The sequence below is a fragment of the Fukomys damarensis genome, unplaced genomic scaffold, assembly GCF_012274545.1.
Source record: "Fukomys damarensis isolate Sample0158 unplaced genomic scaffold, DMR_v1.0_HiC HiC_scaffold_13, whole genome shotgun sequence".
NCBI lineage: Eukaryota > Metazoa > Chordata > Mammalia > Rodentia > Bathyergidae > Fukomys > Fukomys damarensis.
Genome location: NW_022900925.1, coordinates 17,601,149 through 17,614,884, shown reverse-complemented (window position 1 = coordinate 17,614,884; position 13,736 = coordinate 17,601,149). Strand labels below are relative to the sequence as shown.

Genomic DNA, 13,736 nt, shown 5'->3' with positions numbered 1-13,736 from the left:
GAAAAAAAAAAAAAAAAAAAAAAAAAAAAAAAACGTTTGGGCAGGGGATTTAGCCCAGTGGTTCTGCCACCTGCCTCGCAAGTGCAAGGACCCAAGTTTGATCCGCGGTACTGAAAAAAAGATGCTTCCGGGAACTTGGGTCCAAAGGCACCAAAGACAGAAGCCTTATTACCTGAACCCATATCCACAAGCTCTCCTCAGTCTTGTCCCCTCAGAGGGCACCAGAAGTCCTCACTGTCTGGCAGGTTAAATGGAATAAAGTCTGCAAAGCCTGAGCACAGTGCATGGCCAAAAGGAATTGCTCAATAATTGATGAATGATGGGGTTAACACTGGTCCCCAAAAGGAAAGAAGACAGAGAGGGCTTAGCTCACTGGAGCTACACAGGGTATAAACTAAGGGGCCAAAGTGTGAGACAGGTGATTTCATGGATGTAGTAGCCAAAACAAGAGGAGGCTGGTGCAAGCTAGAGAGCTGGTATCACCATCTGAAGGGACAACTGCCACTCAGCTGCAGCTGACTGCTGTCCTGGAAAGACACTCACCATTAGTTGGTCAACCCTCTGGCTTTTCAACAGAAGATAGAAATACTGAATTCTAATTTCTAATATCCCAAGAAGGGCCGAGAAAACTAGATCTGTGACCATATCTAGCCTGAAGGCGCCTTTCTAAGGAACTCCCATGTCTTCCTCAGACAGAAAGAACTAAACCTTTCCCACACCCTATTCTGACCAGGCCTTCGGAAATAAAGGATAAGAAAAATCAGAAAAGTGCTATTTTCCTTCTCTTTGACACTAGCTGCCCACAGGAGTCAGTATGATTACCAGAAGGAAGCAGATTGTGCCCAAGGGCTGGAGGGCATCTACAGCACACTGGTAGAGCTGAATATCAGGAAGGAGTAATGAAGCCATCAGACACTGAATGGCACTGAGGGGCCCCTTACCCAAAGGTGCAGCTACCCAATGAGATCAACAAAGGGAACAGATGGCCGATCCCCAGCCCAGCACACATCTGACCTCCTATGGCTCACGAATCACATGTATGAATTACTCCTATCTCCTGGGAATGGCAAACGCTCTTAAGGGAGGCACCACAGGAGCCCAGGTGTCAGAAAAAGGAAATCCTCCTTCCCTGGAGAGACATAGTACTTTGACACTTAAAGCATTTTGTCTCTGGGGGGATTCTCACTTCCCCCAAATGTACTAGTTCAGCAGGGCCTTATTGCAGGGAAGGAGGAGAGTGAAGCAGGAATCAAAGTGGAAGACAGAACTGAGCAGCCTAGCAGAAATGTCAATCTCTAATAAAGCACTTTATGCAACTCTCCTAACTGAAGACAATCACCAAATGCCAAGTGCTCATCAGGCCAGCCAGGGCCCCAAGCACCAAGGTGCCCAAGACACCAGTACAAAGGATGACAGAGCCTGCCTGTAAGGCTTGAGGGGCAAGGGCTCACATCCATGGCAGTGCCCCAGAGGGCATTGACAGCTTGGCACCATGTCACTGTTTAAGCAGGATGCTGTCTCTTTGCCCCACTCTGCTAAGTTGCATTAGTTCTCTTCTTGGGGTCAATACAAGGGAATGACTGTGTCCTACAGGTCTAGGTCCTCAACCCCAAGCAGTTTATACCAGGACCCCTGGCAGACCCTGGAGGGCTTCAGCCTCAGCTAACAGTGCCTGGCTGGGACACTGTGGGGTGTGGCTCCCCATTGCACCAGGCAGAAAAAGGGCCACCTTCCAGGACAGACTATGGGGCCCTTGGTAGAGCCACAGTGGCAGCCCCAGCAGCAGCCCACAGAAGAGTAGGAGATGAGAGGTGAGGTTAGCCCAGGCCTCGATGACACACCTACCAGAGACTGGTGAGAGGCCTGGTCCACAGCAGCTACAGAGTCATCTGCAGCTGACTCCAAGTCATCAAACGCCAGCTTGATGTTCTCCTAGGAAGTAGGGCAGAGAAATACTGAGTGCAAGGCCACGTGTGGGCAAGCAACCCTATGAGTAGGCCCTGGGGACAGCAAGTCCAACCTCTCACCTTGTGCAGAGGGTCCCTCCACTGTCCAAAGTGACAAACTGTTCATGATTTCCCAAGGGTAATACATTATATTTTTTGGGGGGAGGGACTGGAGATTAAACTCAGGACCTTGAGCTTGCCAGGCAGGCGTGGAGCCACAGAGCTAAATCCCTGGCCCAACACTATATTTTTGGAGAGATAAAATTCTTATAACATTTTTGCACCAGCTGATTAAGAACGTAGAATAAGCCTACCCTCAATTTCCTACTCTCATTTTTGAAATATGTGGAGACAACTGTCATGTTCTTCCTGAGTCTCCTCCCATCCAAGGGTAATATCCTCCTTGGTTCACTGAACTCATCTCCACATGAGGAAAGACTTCTGGGTCTCCTCCCATCTGGAACTCCCTCTTAGGGAGGGGCCCTAAATGGCCAACCACTATCCTACGATCAGCAGAGAGGGAACAGGAGGTTGGGTCCAGACACACCTGGAGGCAGGAACTGCACTAGGGCAATTCACAGGCTCTAGAAGGGTGCTTTGAAGGAGGGGAAGGTGGAGTTCCAGGGACCCTGATGCACCATCAGCTTTGTGAGAGCAAACTCTTCACTAACTAGGAATGCAGCCAAGGCTATCCTGGCTTTTCTCATGACAGCCCGCCCTGCTTCCTCCAGGGTGTACTTTTATTCTGCTCTTTCCTCTACTTGTCCTAAGCTCACTGTACAGACAGCTTTTCCTTCATTCTTCCCAAGCTCACTCCGTGGAGCCAGTTCTTCCCTTGCTCTATACTTTTACTCTTTCAAATAAACTTTGCCACTGCTTTAAAAAAAAAAATACAGCTGAGGACAAGGGGTAGGACAAGATTTCCACTCCAGAGAGCAGAGATGAAAGGGGAGCAGAAAACTGGGAAGGAGCGTTAAGCAGGGAAGGTGGTACCTTCCCATGCTCACGGAGGACCTCCCTGGGGGTGCCACAGCCAGAAGGTAAAGGCCAAGGTTAGGCCGGCACAGGGTCAAGGTGGGAGCTACCTCCTTGTATCTTTCCAACTCCTGTACAAAGGTGCGCTCATGAAAGAGCCTCTGCAGACGGTCCTGGGTGTAGTTGTGGCACAACTCCTCAAAGGAGGCTCCGCGCGCTGACCCGCCCTGCTCAGGGTTCTGGAAGCCTGGAGTGTCCACAATCATCATGGAGCAGAGCGAGTGCTGGCTGGACTTGAGAGCCCTTCACAGGGAAAGCCTGGATCAGAGCTGGCCAGGGTTAGGAAGTAGGCCACAGAGTGGGCCGGATCAGTCTGCTCCTGGCATGCAGCAAATCCCCGTAACTGCCCAGAAGCCTAGGCCCCTGGTAGTTCAGAGACTTGTTTACAGCCCAAGGGGACAGTGAGCCCTCTGCTGGTAGACGATGGCCTTGCCTTGGCCAACATAGCCACAGAGACATCAGCCCCACTTTTGCCAAAGGAGAAATTAGGGGGTCCCTGGGCTCTGCCTGGCACTCACCTGTTTACCAGGGAGATGAGAAGTGTAAAGAGCTCACTGTAGAGGCCAGATGCCATTCCCTCTAAGCACTCCAATGCACTCAGTTTGGGGCCTGTGGGGGGGGGGGATCAGCTCTATTTCCTGTCCCATGGGCCATGTCACCTGCTCAGGAATGTTCCCTACCTATCCAGGCCCAGCCAACATGAGGCCCTGGGGCGGGCCTCTCCCACTGACAGAAGTATCTATTCACTCCTGCAGTCCCTCCCACCTCCCAAGTCAGTGACAACTCCAGGTGAGGCCTCTCAATCACATCCACCAGCTAAGGGGCTGATAGTACCTGTACCATCTCCCAAGCTGCTTTCCTCAAGGCCCTGGCGAAAGGAAGTGGAACGCTGCAGGGTGCCACCCTTGAGCTGGTGCTTGAAAATAGCTGAGGACAGCTCCTCCAGGCTGCAGCCCAGAAGGTATGCAGCCTTCTGGGCCCATTCATGGCGGGCAAACTGCTTGCGCCCAGCTGTGAAGCAGAAAAAGGGATCTGGCATCTTGAGTCTTTCTCCATAGGCCAAATGATGACCACTGTGCCTTTGGGCTCTTTCACCCCAATAAGCCTGGAGATGGGGTATCTTCTGAAAGCAAAAGCCAGCCCTAATGACCAAAGGGACTTGATGGGAACAGGGACAGCCAGCATCTGCTAGCACTTTCTGGGTCCCTTGAGGGTGAAAACAAGGAGCCGGTCCTAAAAGAGGAGGTAAGTCCACGTGCTGCCACTAGAAGGCACTGAGTCAGCTGCAAAAATGTCTTTAGGGATCCCCAACTTGGGTTGGGACAACTTGGAAGGACAAAGGATGAGCGAGCTCACCCAGGATGAGCACAGGAGCCATGTGTGTCTTCAGGGGACTCAGCATGAAAGATGTGACATCTGCCCCTTCCCTGGATGCATTAGGACCCTCTCCCCCTTTACCCCAGGGGAAACCAGATACCTAGATGGCTCAACAATGGGGAGGCAACAAAGCCACAGGAGAAAGGGAAGAGTCCACACAGACATATGCGCCTCAGCCAACATGTGTCTAATCACGGCAATTAGGGAAAGCTAACAAGAAAACAAGGTTTTACCTTCAGCAGCTTCTGGTAGGCAAAGGACCAGCATGCAGCATGCAGCATGCAAAGAAAAACAGTGTGTTAGCAAACAGTCATCAATTGAGCCACCAGGCGCAGGAAGGGACTGTGGGGGGTAGGGGCTTATGAGGATGAGCAGGCCACATTCAACCCAGGAGACACAAAAACATACACACTCTCAAAGGAGTATATGTGTGGATGTCAACACACTGACACACACAGGAAGAGACCTGCAAAGATGTTCTACCACATATGTGCACACACGTGTGCATACGCATGTGTGCACACACACACAGCCTTGGAAAATACCGGAAGCTCTGAGGTGACAACACTGTTCAACACTCAGAGCGCACCACCTGCAGTCACAGCTGAGGAGGCTCAGAGGAAACCTGTACCCCCAGAATAAAAGAACTTCTCGCAAGACAGTCACATGCCTGTCCACTCCCCTGCCCAAATGGCCTGAAGATGGCTGCTTCCTCTTGGCACAGGGGCCACCACTGGGATTGTAAGGGGCCAGTCACCCAGATGCCTGTTCCTTCATGCACCCGTGGCCACCAGTGCTTTCCCACTCTGGCTCGAAGCCAGGGAGCTTCCCATCCCACAGGAAGACAGCCAAAGCTGAGGCATTATTCAGAGTCAGCATCAGAGCCTTTCCCTAATCTACAGGAGGAAAGGCAAAGAGGTGCTCAAATCACTCCCTTCCAATGCAGTCTCTGAGGAAGGTAACAGCTCTCCCATGCCAGGCTGAGCCCTAGCCGTCCACAGCCTGGAGCCCAAATGCAGAAACTGCAGCTCAGCTGTCACCAGGTGCCTACTGCCCCCTAGTGGCCCCCACCTTGATGTGCAAGAGCAATAGCAAGAGCCGTAACTATCATCAAATCAGTGGAAGAGAAGACTGAAGAAAACTGGCCTCCTGGAGCCTCTTGAAGCCAGCCTACCCTGCTTCACCCCAGGGACAGCATTCCAAGAGGCTCCAGGATCCAGATGCAAAATACATTGGTGAAGCAGCTGTTCCAGAGACAAGAAGCCCCATAGCAAGCAGACTCCCCTTCCACCTTCAACCCTGGAGTTTCTCCCCACACCAGTTCTCTGTGCTATGAGAGAATGAGCCCAATCCCCAGAGAGAGCCCAGGGAAGCACCAAGACAAGATAAGGTGGCTTCTACACCCCAAGGCGGGTCAGGGTCAGTTACCCGCTTGCTCCTCAAGGGCCTCTGTCAGGAAGGGAACAAGAAGAAGAGTTATTCCAGGGGCTGCTCTGAGGAAGTGCTTCCCTTCCCCTGAGCCCCAGTTTTCTGACCCCAGCCTCCACCCCCATGCTCCCAGTCCTGCCAGCTAAGGACAGGCCTCAGGCCATCATTGGTGGAAAAGCTTCTCTGGCTTTGTGCTCTGATGAGGGGGAATTAGAAGGGACACACATAAAAGAGGGGTATCTGTTACAAGCTGTGTTTGTACAGGGCAAGAACAAACTGGGAATGGCAGGGTCCTTGTAAGTTCTCCCAGCTGACAAGGCAGGCTATTGGGATCCAGCTACTGGTTACCTTTGGTGGCTCCTGCAGCCCCCAGGTGGTAGATGGCAGCCAGGATAAACCAGCAGGCCTTCTGTTCATCGGAGGAGATGCCTAGCACCTTCATGGCTGTCTGCAGCTTACTGAACTGCTGTGCTGCCTTCTGCTTCTCTTCAGGCTGCAGGGATGGACAGACATGGCGGATCCAGACCTCAGAGCATCTGCCCCTCCCAGTACATCCTCATTGAGCTGGACCCTCAAGGAGGGTGAGATTTGAGTAGAGCCACCCATGAGGCACTACATTCCAACTGAGGCTTCTCCTGTCTCCAAGGTCCAGGGCTACCAACCCAGTCTTAATAGACCCCTCACCTTAGCCAGTGGCATAATCCCAAACACATTGTTCTCTGCCAAATGGTTCAAGTGAAGCTCTGTCCTAGGGGTGCAAAGAAGGCATCAACATGGAGCTTGATCACCAGGCCAAGCTCCTCTCCCCAACCATACCAGGGTAGAGTCAAACAAGCACAGCTTGCAGACCGCAAGTGCTCTCTGCCTATCACTCCAATTGTCAGGCCACTCTGCTACCTTTCCTATCTGGCTAGATGCCTGCGCACAGCACCAGCCTCCCTGGGACAGGTCACCAGAGAGGCCTTGGAGAGAGAGTCTAATAAGACCCCTACAAAGGAGCAAGGACCTGCCTGAAGGGCAAATGAACCCGGACAGCCTGCCTCAGTTTCGAGAAGAGCTACAGAGGATAATGCCCAGGCTGCCTGCTCAGTCTTATGGGTTATTCTTGTCCAGTGACCAGACAGTAAGTCTGAAGATCTAAACAGAAGAGCCCAGCAGGAGTAGCCAATAGGGCAGGGAGGGCCAGCTGGGACATTGGAGAGGGCTTTGGTTTTGTCCCCAGCGTGTACTCAAGTACACGCTGAGCCCCATACTAGCTATGTGACTGTAGGTAAGTCACCCACACCTTTGTTCTGTAAGCTTTCCTCCCTAGACTGACTTCCTAGGTAATGGAGATCCCAGGAAAGCCCTAGAAATATTGAGTCATTTGTGCCGTTTCCATTCAGCAAGGCTGCAGTCCCCGTGGCAAGGGAACTCCTGATGGTCCTGATGGCAGGACCTATGTCTCTCTCATCATGCCATTCCCAGGGCTCAGCTCCAAGCCTGGCATACAGCAGCAATGACCACACAGAACAGTGGGCAATCAGGTGGAAGAGTCTAGGAGCCCAGTTGGTAGGCTGGAGTCTAGAGCCCTCTCAACGTACCCTCTGTCCCATCTCACCTGAGGGTGCCATCCCCACAGGCCAGCAGGTAGTAGAAGATGTTGAATGTGGCCTCACTGGCTGGGCGCCGGGCCACACGAAGCTTCTCCAGAAGCATTGTCTATGGTACAACATGAGGTGAGGAAGGAGCTAGTGCTGGATCAAATCCCTCTACCCCTAGCAGCAAGATTAGTTCCTCCAAGCCCTGGGAACAAGCTGCTGCATCTTATTCCCAAGGTGCTCAGCCAATGGCCAGGACCCCCAAGAATCAGACCTTGGTACCAGCCTTCCAGGGGAGATGGCAGCTTGTGGTGAAAAAGTTCATGTAGCATAGAAGGGGATCAGCCCTGGCTGGGCCTCACTTTACTGACAAGCTGTCCTCTGCTGGGTGAAATAACCATGACAGAAGGTCCTAAATGTAGATCTCAGAAAGTGGGTACAGCTGGGGGCCCAGCAGTAGGGTCAGGAGGGAAGAAGGACTTGGATGGGAGGCCTAGAGGGCAGAATGGTGCCACTCTGGGCAGCAGAGGTCAGCCCTACCTATGCCTTGGTCAGGTCAGAATCCCAGGACAGTGAGGCATGGAGGCAGACTGATTTCTAGAGTATGAAACCAGCAGCCCATCTCCTATTGCCCTGATGCCTGGGCAACACCCTCTCACCTGAATGGAGGCTGAGGCCACCTGGCCAGCTTGGTCAAAGTCCAGGGAGAGGATCTGGGAGAAGCGAGTGGCATTGCCATTCATGATGGTAGGGCTGTTCCCAAAGGCTTCCAGGAGGGTGTACAGAGCCTGCCACTTCTCCACTGCAGAACACAGGCCCCAGGGGACATAAGGAAAGCCAAGAGCCACTTACCCCAGGTATGGGCTTCAGAGGTGTGAAGGCTCAGGGCCACTCAGACCAGAACTACCCAGGAACAGATGTCTTTCAAGGGGACAGAGAGGCCAAGGAGAAATAGAGCTGGCAGAGAAGAAGGTCTCCCCCAACCCATTCTCGAGTTGTCCCTGCCTTACCAGAAAACACCTTGTTCCCACTGGTGCCTGCAATGGTGGCCAGGTATTGCACCAGATGCTGGCAGCTGGTGGTCTTGCCACTGCCACTACTGCCCAGGAGGACGATAGACTGGTCCTGACGGCTCATCAACATTGCCCTATATGCTGTCTGGGCCACGGCATAGATATGTGGTGCCATGTCCTCCCGCCGACACCCCTTGAACATGTGCATCACCTTGAGCAGAAGAGGGATAGAGGGAAGGGGCAGGCTGTCAGCTGGGCCCACCTAGACATATCTCACCCCAGGGTCCACATCTTTCTGAATTTTCACTCCTAGAGTGGCCAGGGGTTTGGAGGCCAAGGCCATACATAGAAATTCAGATACCAGCCGAGTCCTGGACTCCATTACAGGTTGCAGGAATTCCTTCTGTACCGCCCCCACCTCCTAAAATGACTCCTCCTCCAAAGGGCAACCATGGGAATGGACAAGAGCCAAGAGGACACCAGAGAGGACGGGCAGAGAGCCAGGGTAGAAGGGGTGGGTTCGTAAGGCAGCACAGAAGCCTAGAGGGAGCTACACCTTCTCCGAGTATACAGAGGGGGCCCCTCGGGGGCTGAGGACGAGCAGGCTGGGGCCAGCATAGGTGTGCAGCAGGCTAGCTCCATAGCGCTGGCGCAGGGTGTGCAGAACGCTGGGCTCATTGAGGTACACCAGTGAGGCCAGATCTTCTAGCCGATCGCAGGGGGGAGCATTAGCCTGGACAGAAGGACAGGTGGGCGGGCAATGAAGAAGCAGATCCCGTCGCTGCCAGAGAGGACAGGCTTGCCTTGCCCATTGCCCTCCTGTCCCTCCAGTAGCCTCCTGCTAACCTTCTCCACATCATCCTCGTCGACATCCAAGATGGCTCCATCATGATCTAGCTTCACGCGCACCTTCCCCTCAGGTAAGCTGAGTTCCTCTGATTTGAGCTGGCTGGCTGCAAAGCAGGAACAGATAGCTGGACACGGGCCTGGGAAGCCTTTGTTATCCAGTCTGGGTCCTTTTTGGTCCCACCCTCCTCTCCCTGGATCACCAGCCTCTCACTCCCCAGTCCTCAGCCAACCCAGAGTCCCCACCACTGCCCAAAGAGTCCCAGATGTCTGCACCCAACCTCCTGACTCACCCAGGGAGAAGCCATCCTTATGGACCAGCCACACCTTCTCAGTCTCATACCAGGTCTCCTCGGCTGCGATCTGCTCTTCGGTCTTGGCCTGTCAAAGGGAGGGCAAGAATAAACAGTCGGACTCTGCTCTGGAAGACAGAGATCAGGACAGTAGGATAGAGGAGATGAGTGGGGGAAGGACTTCAAGATGAGCCACTGGGCAGGGGGACAGTTAAGTAGCAGACAGAGAACATAAGGATATCAGAGGTGTCAAGGAAAGAGGACGGAGAATCAGGAGGCAGTGGTGGTTCTGAGGAGCTCTAAGGATAAGGACGCCAAGGCTAGTGAGCATGCCTATACTGAGAGTCTGCAAGGGGAGGACAGGGACACAGGAAGCATGTGCCCAGGAGTGAACAGGCCCCGGGAAAACAAGTCACCAGGTTCTACCTCCCTGAGCTCCCCTTTGCCCCCTTCTCCCTGTCAAACCTGTAGGATTAGTATCCTGATCCTAAGCCCTATATCCTGGGCCACTGTCATGGGCTTTTTCATGCCAAATGGTGAGGACATCTCAGGAGAGATGTGTCCTCCTAGCACTTTGTGAGAGAATTGATAGGTGGGTCCTGAGCCCTGGCCTCAGGCCTGGTCTTGCCCTCCAGAGGATGTTCTACTTGGGCAAGTGGTACACATGCCAGTCTCCCTGTGCTTCCTCCATGTCACAGTCAGCAAAGGCCCTGCTTGGAAAGTAGCAGTTACACAGACCTAGTAGACATGTTAATGCAACACAAAGGCAAGAGGCAGCATGGCAGAGATGTAAGGGGTGGGGAACAGCATTGTTTGGTCAAACACACGGTGGGACTTACCCAAGCTACATATATGTGCACAAGAAAGGGTATGAAGGAGCCAGGAGCCCCCAGGGGCTTCAAGTGGTCACCCCACAGAAACAAGAATAGCACTGTCAGAGTGTGGGAGGTGTCAAACCTGGTGTCCTTAAACAGGACACTAAGCAGGGAAGCAATTGTGCCTGGGGCAGCTGGCATACCAAAAAGGCCAGCTTCCACGGCCTATCAGGCTCCTTTGTTGTGTATGGGTAAAATGGCAGCAAAGTCACCCAGTGGCCTCTGGAGTGGGGCTGGCCACCCCAGAGGCAGGAACTAGCCTTCAGGCTAGCACTGGCCCTGCAGTCTCTGAAGGTACCCATCTGGGAGGTACAAGTAGTCTCCGTGAGTTCCTCACACGAGGTGTCCCTTCCTCATGAGAACCAAGGCCAAGGCATAGACACTGCTTTGTGCTACTGACAGCCTAGGTGAGGGGTCAGGAAAGCATAAGAGCACATAATAAATACTGTATGTCGTTTGTCACAGTACTTCGAGTTGAAAGAAGGAGACTTGGGCTCTGCTCCCCGGTTGGATTCTGGCTTTAGATAAACTTCTGGCTGGACAGTCCTTTCCCCAGCTATGGAATGAGAGGGCTGGGCACACTAGTGCCTCCTAGACCTCTCAGTGCCATAGACCAGGTAAACTGTTCTTCAATAGGATGAACAGTAGGAAGCTGTCAAGTGTTTTCGTTGTTGTTGTTGTTGTTGTTGTTTTGTTTTGGTGTTTTTGGCAGGGGGGAGTAGTGGGTGTTGAGACAGGGTCTCACTTTGCAGTTCAGACTGGCCTTGAACTCACTATGTGGCCGAGCCTAGCCTCAAACTCACCATGATCCTTCTGCCTCACCTCCCAATTTCTGGGATTATAGGCATGTGTCCACCACATCTGGCCTGCTGTCAGTGAGTGTTCTGATTTGTTATGGTAAGAATACTTTAACAGGCTGTTTTTTATATTTGAAGAAATGTAACTTTATAAAAAATTACTAATTTTTTTTTTTTCAAATCACACTGAGACAGGTGAAATCTTTGTCTTGAATGGGCATGTTCTACAGGATATCAAAGAGTCATGGCCTGTCATTAATTCCCTTTGAGCTAATCCTACATTGGCCAGGAGATGGAGACAGAGACTGTCGTGTCTTTGGGTTCAGGGTAGGGAATCAGCCTTTTGGGCTGTCTCTATCCAGAGAGAGCAAGGTGTTTAGAACTCAACTGGTCCATGGGCTCCAATGACTAAGAACTAAGTGACACAGAGGCCAATTTTGATTGGTGATGCTCAAATGCCTGGCACAGAACTACACCATGTTAGATCCTAGCATTGCCTACCAGGAGCCCCCCTACCCCAACACAGGGTGGGAGCCTAGAGAGGAGAGAGGCCTTACACTCCAGCAAGAGGCCCGAGCACAGATGCCAGCCCAGGTACAGGCCATGGGTGGTGGGTGGTCACCGGAAGAAATGGAGGGCTCCTGAGATGGGCAGGAGCACCCTACCTGGCTGAGGGCAGGAGAGGCGGCCTCAGGGTCCAGCTACCAGCAGCAAGTGGAAAGAGAGAGAAAAGAAGAGGGGTGAAGACAAGCAGACCACTGGCATGTTCCCTTCAATAAGCACCCTTGGGCCAATGGGCTGGCATTTTCCAGCTGCCCAATGCGCAGAGTGGAGTTCAGAGAGTTTAGCCCCAGGCTTGAATTAGGCTCCCTGTGTGTCTGCCAGGCCAAGCAACTTCACCACAACCACAGCTGGGCCTTAGGTCCCTCCTGAACAATCTCTGGGGCATTCTTCAACCCACCTTCTTTTGTGGTCATTAGATACCAGCACAAAGCTGTCGCTTGCCTCCAAATAGATGCCCCAAGGTGTCACTCTCTATGCCAAAGGCTACCTTTCACACCTGTTACCACGGACCACTCACAGAATGAGGCCATGAGCAGCCTAAGTCTAGGACCCCTTCCCAGCCCCTACTGCACCCCTGGTTCCACTTCTCCTACTCTAGGCATGCATGCTGATTGCATGGTGAGCAGAGGTATCCAATCCCCTGACCAAGTCTGACTGGGGGATCACCTGCCAACTGCCCAATGGGCTGGGGACTGTGGCAGACCCTGGAACTAGCTTTGACCTCTCTGTCTCTGACTGGTTACTTAAAACTCTCAAAGGCTTTTCTGGGTCAGGCCTTGGATGCTGCCTGTTAGAAATGAGTAAGGAGTAATGACAGGAGTGCCAACTCCCTGCTGTGCTCCCCACACACACACACACACATGTGCGCGCGCGCATGTGCCCCGCCCCAGGGATCCCAGGCCCTGCACCAAAACATGTTCTCAAGGCACAAGAACAGGGCCAGAGAAAGGGACTATATCCCCAGCCAAGAAGGCTCCTCCCATGGGCGCAGGGACAATCCTCCACAGCCTTCCTTTCATTTCTTCAAGTGGAGAGCTAGTGAGGGCCACCAAGGGGCCTCCCTTCCACAGTGAGGGACACAGCCTTGACCGCCAGTCTGAGGAAGAGGAGGGACAGGGACTGGGGACCCAATCACAAGAGAGGTGGCATTACAGGAGCTGTGAAGATCCTCTCAAGGCGCTGGTGGGCCTCCTCTGTGGAACTCAGCTGGACCTCGGGGGCAGCTCCTGTCTAAAGGTTAAACCACTATTAGTCCTAGCCCTAGGGAATAGTAGGGGCACTGCATGCCAAGCTCCCAGCCCAGAAAGCCACTGCAACCCAATGAGGAAGTAGAGTAGGTCAGAGAGACAAGCTGGGTGCCAATTTGAGTTTTTAAACTATCAAATGATAAAAAGAACAGGTGCCTGCAAGGACTTGGGTTTTTCTTCCTATTGTCCTAATCATCACTAGAAACACATGGCCCTGTTATGCAGTTTGCTCTTTTGGTCCCCAACCCATCCCAGGTGATAATGTGACTGAACTCCAGGTCAAGACATATCTCAGCTCCCAACTCCACTCTAGGGAGAGGTAGAGGGACAAGAAGCTAGAGAGGAAGAACAGCAGCCTAGAACAGGCACACGATGCTTCCTGCCTACCTACAGTTTCTCTTGGGGGACTAAAATTTAGCTCCTGCTCTGCCACTGGGCCAGAATGTCCCTGCCTACTCCTCCCTGTGTGCCAGGAACAGCCACTGGCTTTTAGAATGGGCCAGGAAGGTTAGGAGGGCTGCAGCTGGTTTTTCTCTAAGTCCTGAAGTACCCAGGAAGAATGAGAGCAAACCACCATCCAGAAACTCCATCTGCCAGGAGTAGGCAGTGGTCAAGGGCCCTAAGACTGTGCCCCTAGCATATCCTTGATTCCTCTCTTCCTAGCTCAAGGAGCCTGTAAAAGGAGAGGGAAGCACCTCCTCCACCTCTATGAGGCCTCAGTAGGGTCCACAGCAT

The 13,736-nt window shown here is 52.8% G+C and overlaps 1 protein-coding gene across 18 annotated transcripts in view; it reads right to left on the bottom strand.

Moving 5' to 3' along the window:
- Nucleotides 1–13,736, bottom strand: part of Myo18a (myosin XVIIIA) — a 98,068-nt gene that overhangs the window by 37,157 nt on the left and 47,175 nt on the right. For 4 of the 18 annotated variants that reach the window (XM_033762871.1, XM_033762872.1, XM_033762873.1 and 1 more), the window contains exons 3-16: nt 11,748–11,891; nt 9,519–9,606; nt 9,226–9,332; nt 8,936–9,112; nt 8,377–8,590; nt 8,026–8,168; nt 7,387–7,487; nt 6,471–6,534; nt 6,135–6,279; nt 4,592–4,603; nt 3,816–3,992; nt 3,500–3,590; nt 3,032–3,224; nt 1,846–1,932 (exon numbers count right to left, since the gene is read on the bottom strand). In XM_033762871.1, coding sequence (XP_033618762.1) covers nt 1,846–1,932; nt 3,032–3,224; nt 3,500–3,590; nt 3,816–3,992; nt 4,592–4,603; nt 6,135–6,279; nt 6,471–6,534; nt 7,387–7,487; nt 8,026–8,168; nt 8,377–8,590; nt 8,936–9,112; nt 9,226–9,332; nt 9,519–9,606; nt 11,748–11,891 — 1,743 coding nt within the window. Of the gene's footprint in view, nt 1–1,845; nt 1,933–3,031; nt 3,225–3,499; nt 3,591–3,815; nt 3,993–4,591; nt 4,604–5,786; nt 5,808–6,134; nt 6,280–6,470; nt 6,535–7,386; nt 7,488–8,025; nt 8,169–8,376; nt 8,591–8,935; nt 9,113–9,225; nt 9,333–9,518; nt 9,607–11,747; nt 11,892–12,906; nt 12,985–13,736 lie in introns of all 18 variants that reach the window. The other 14 variants (XM_010642248.3, XM_010642256.3, XM_033762876.1 and 11 more) reach the window with 7 other exon arrangements.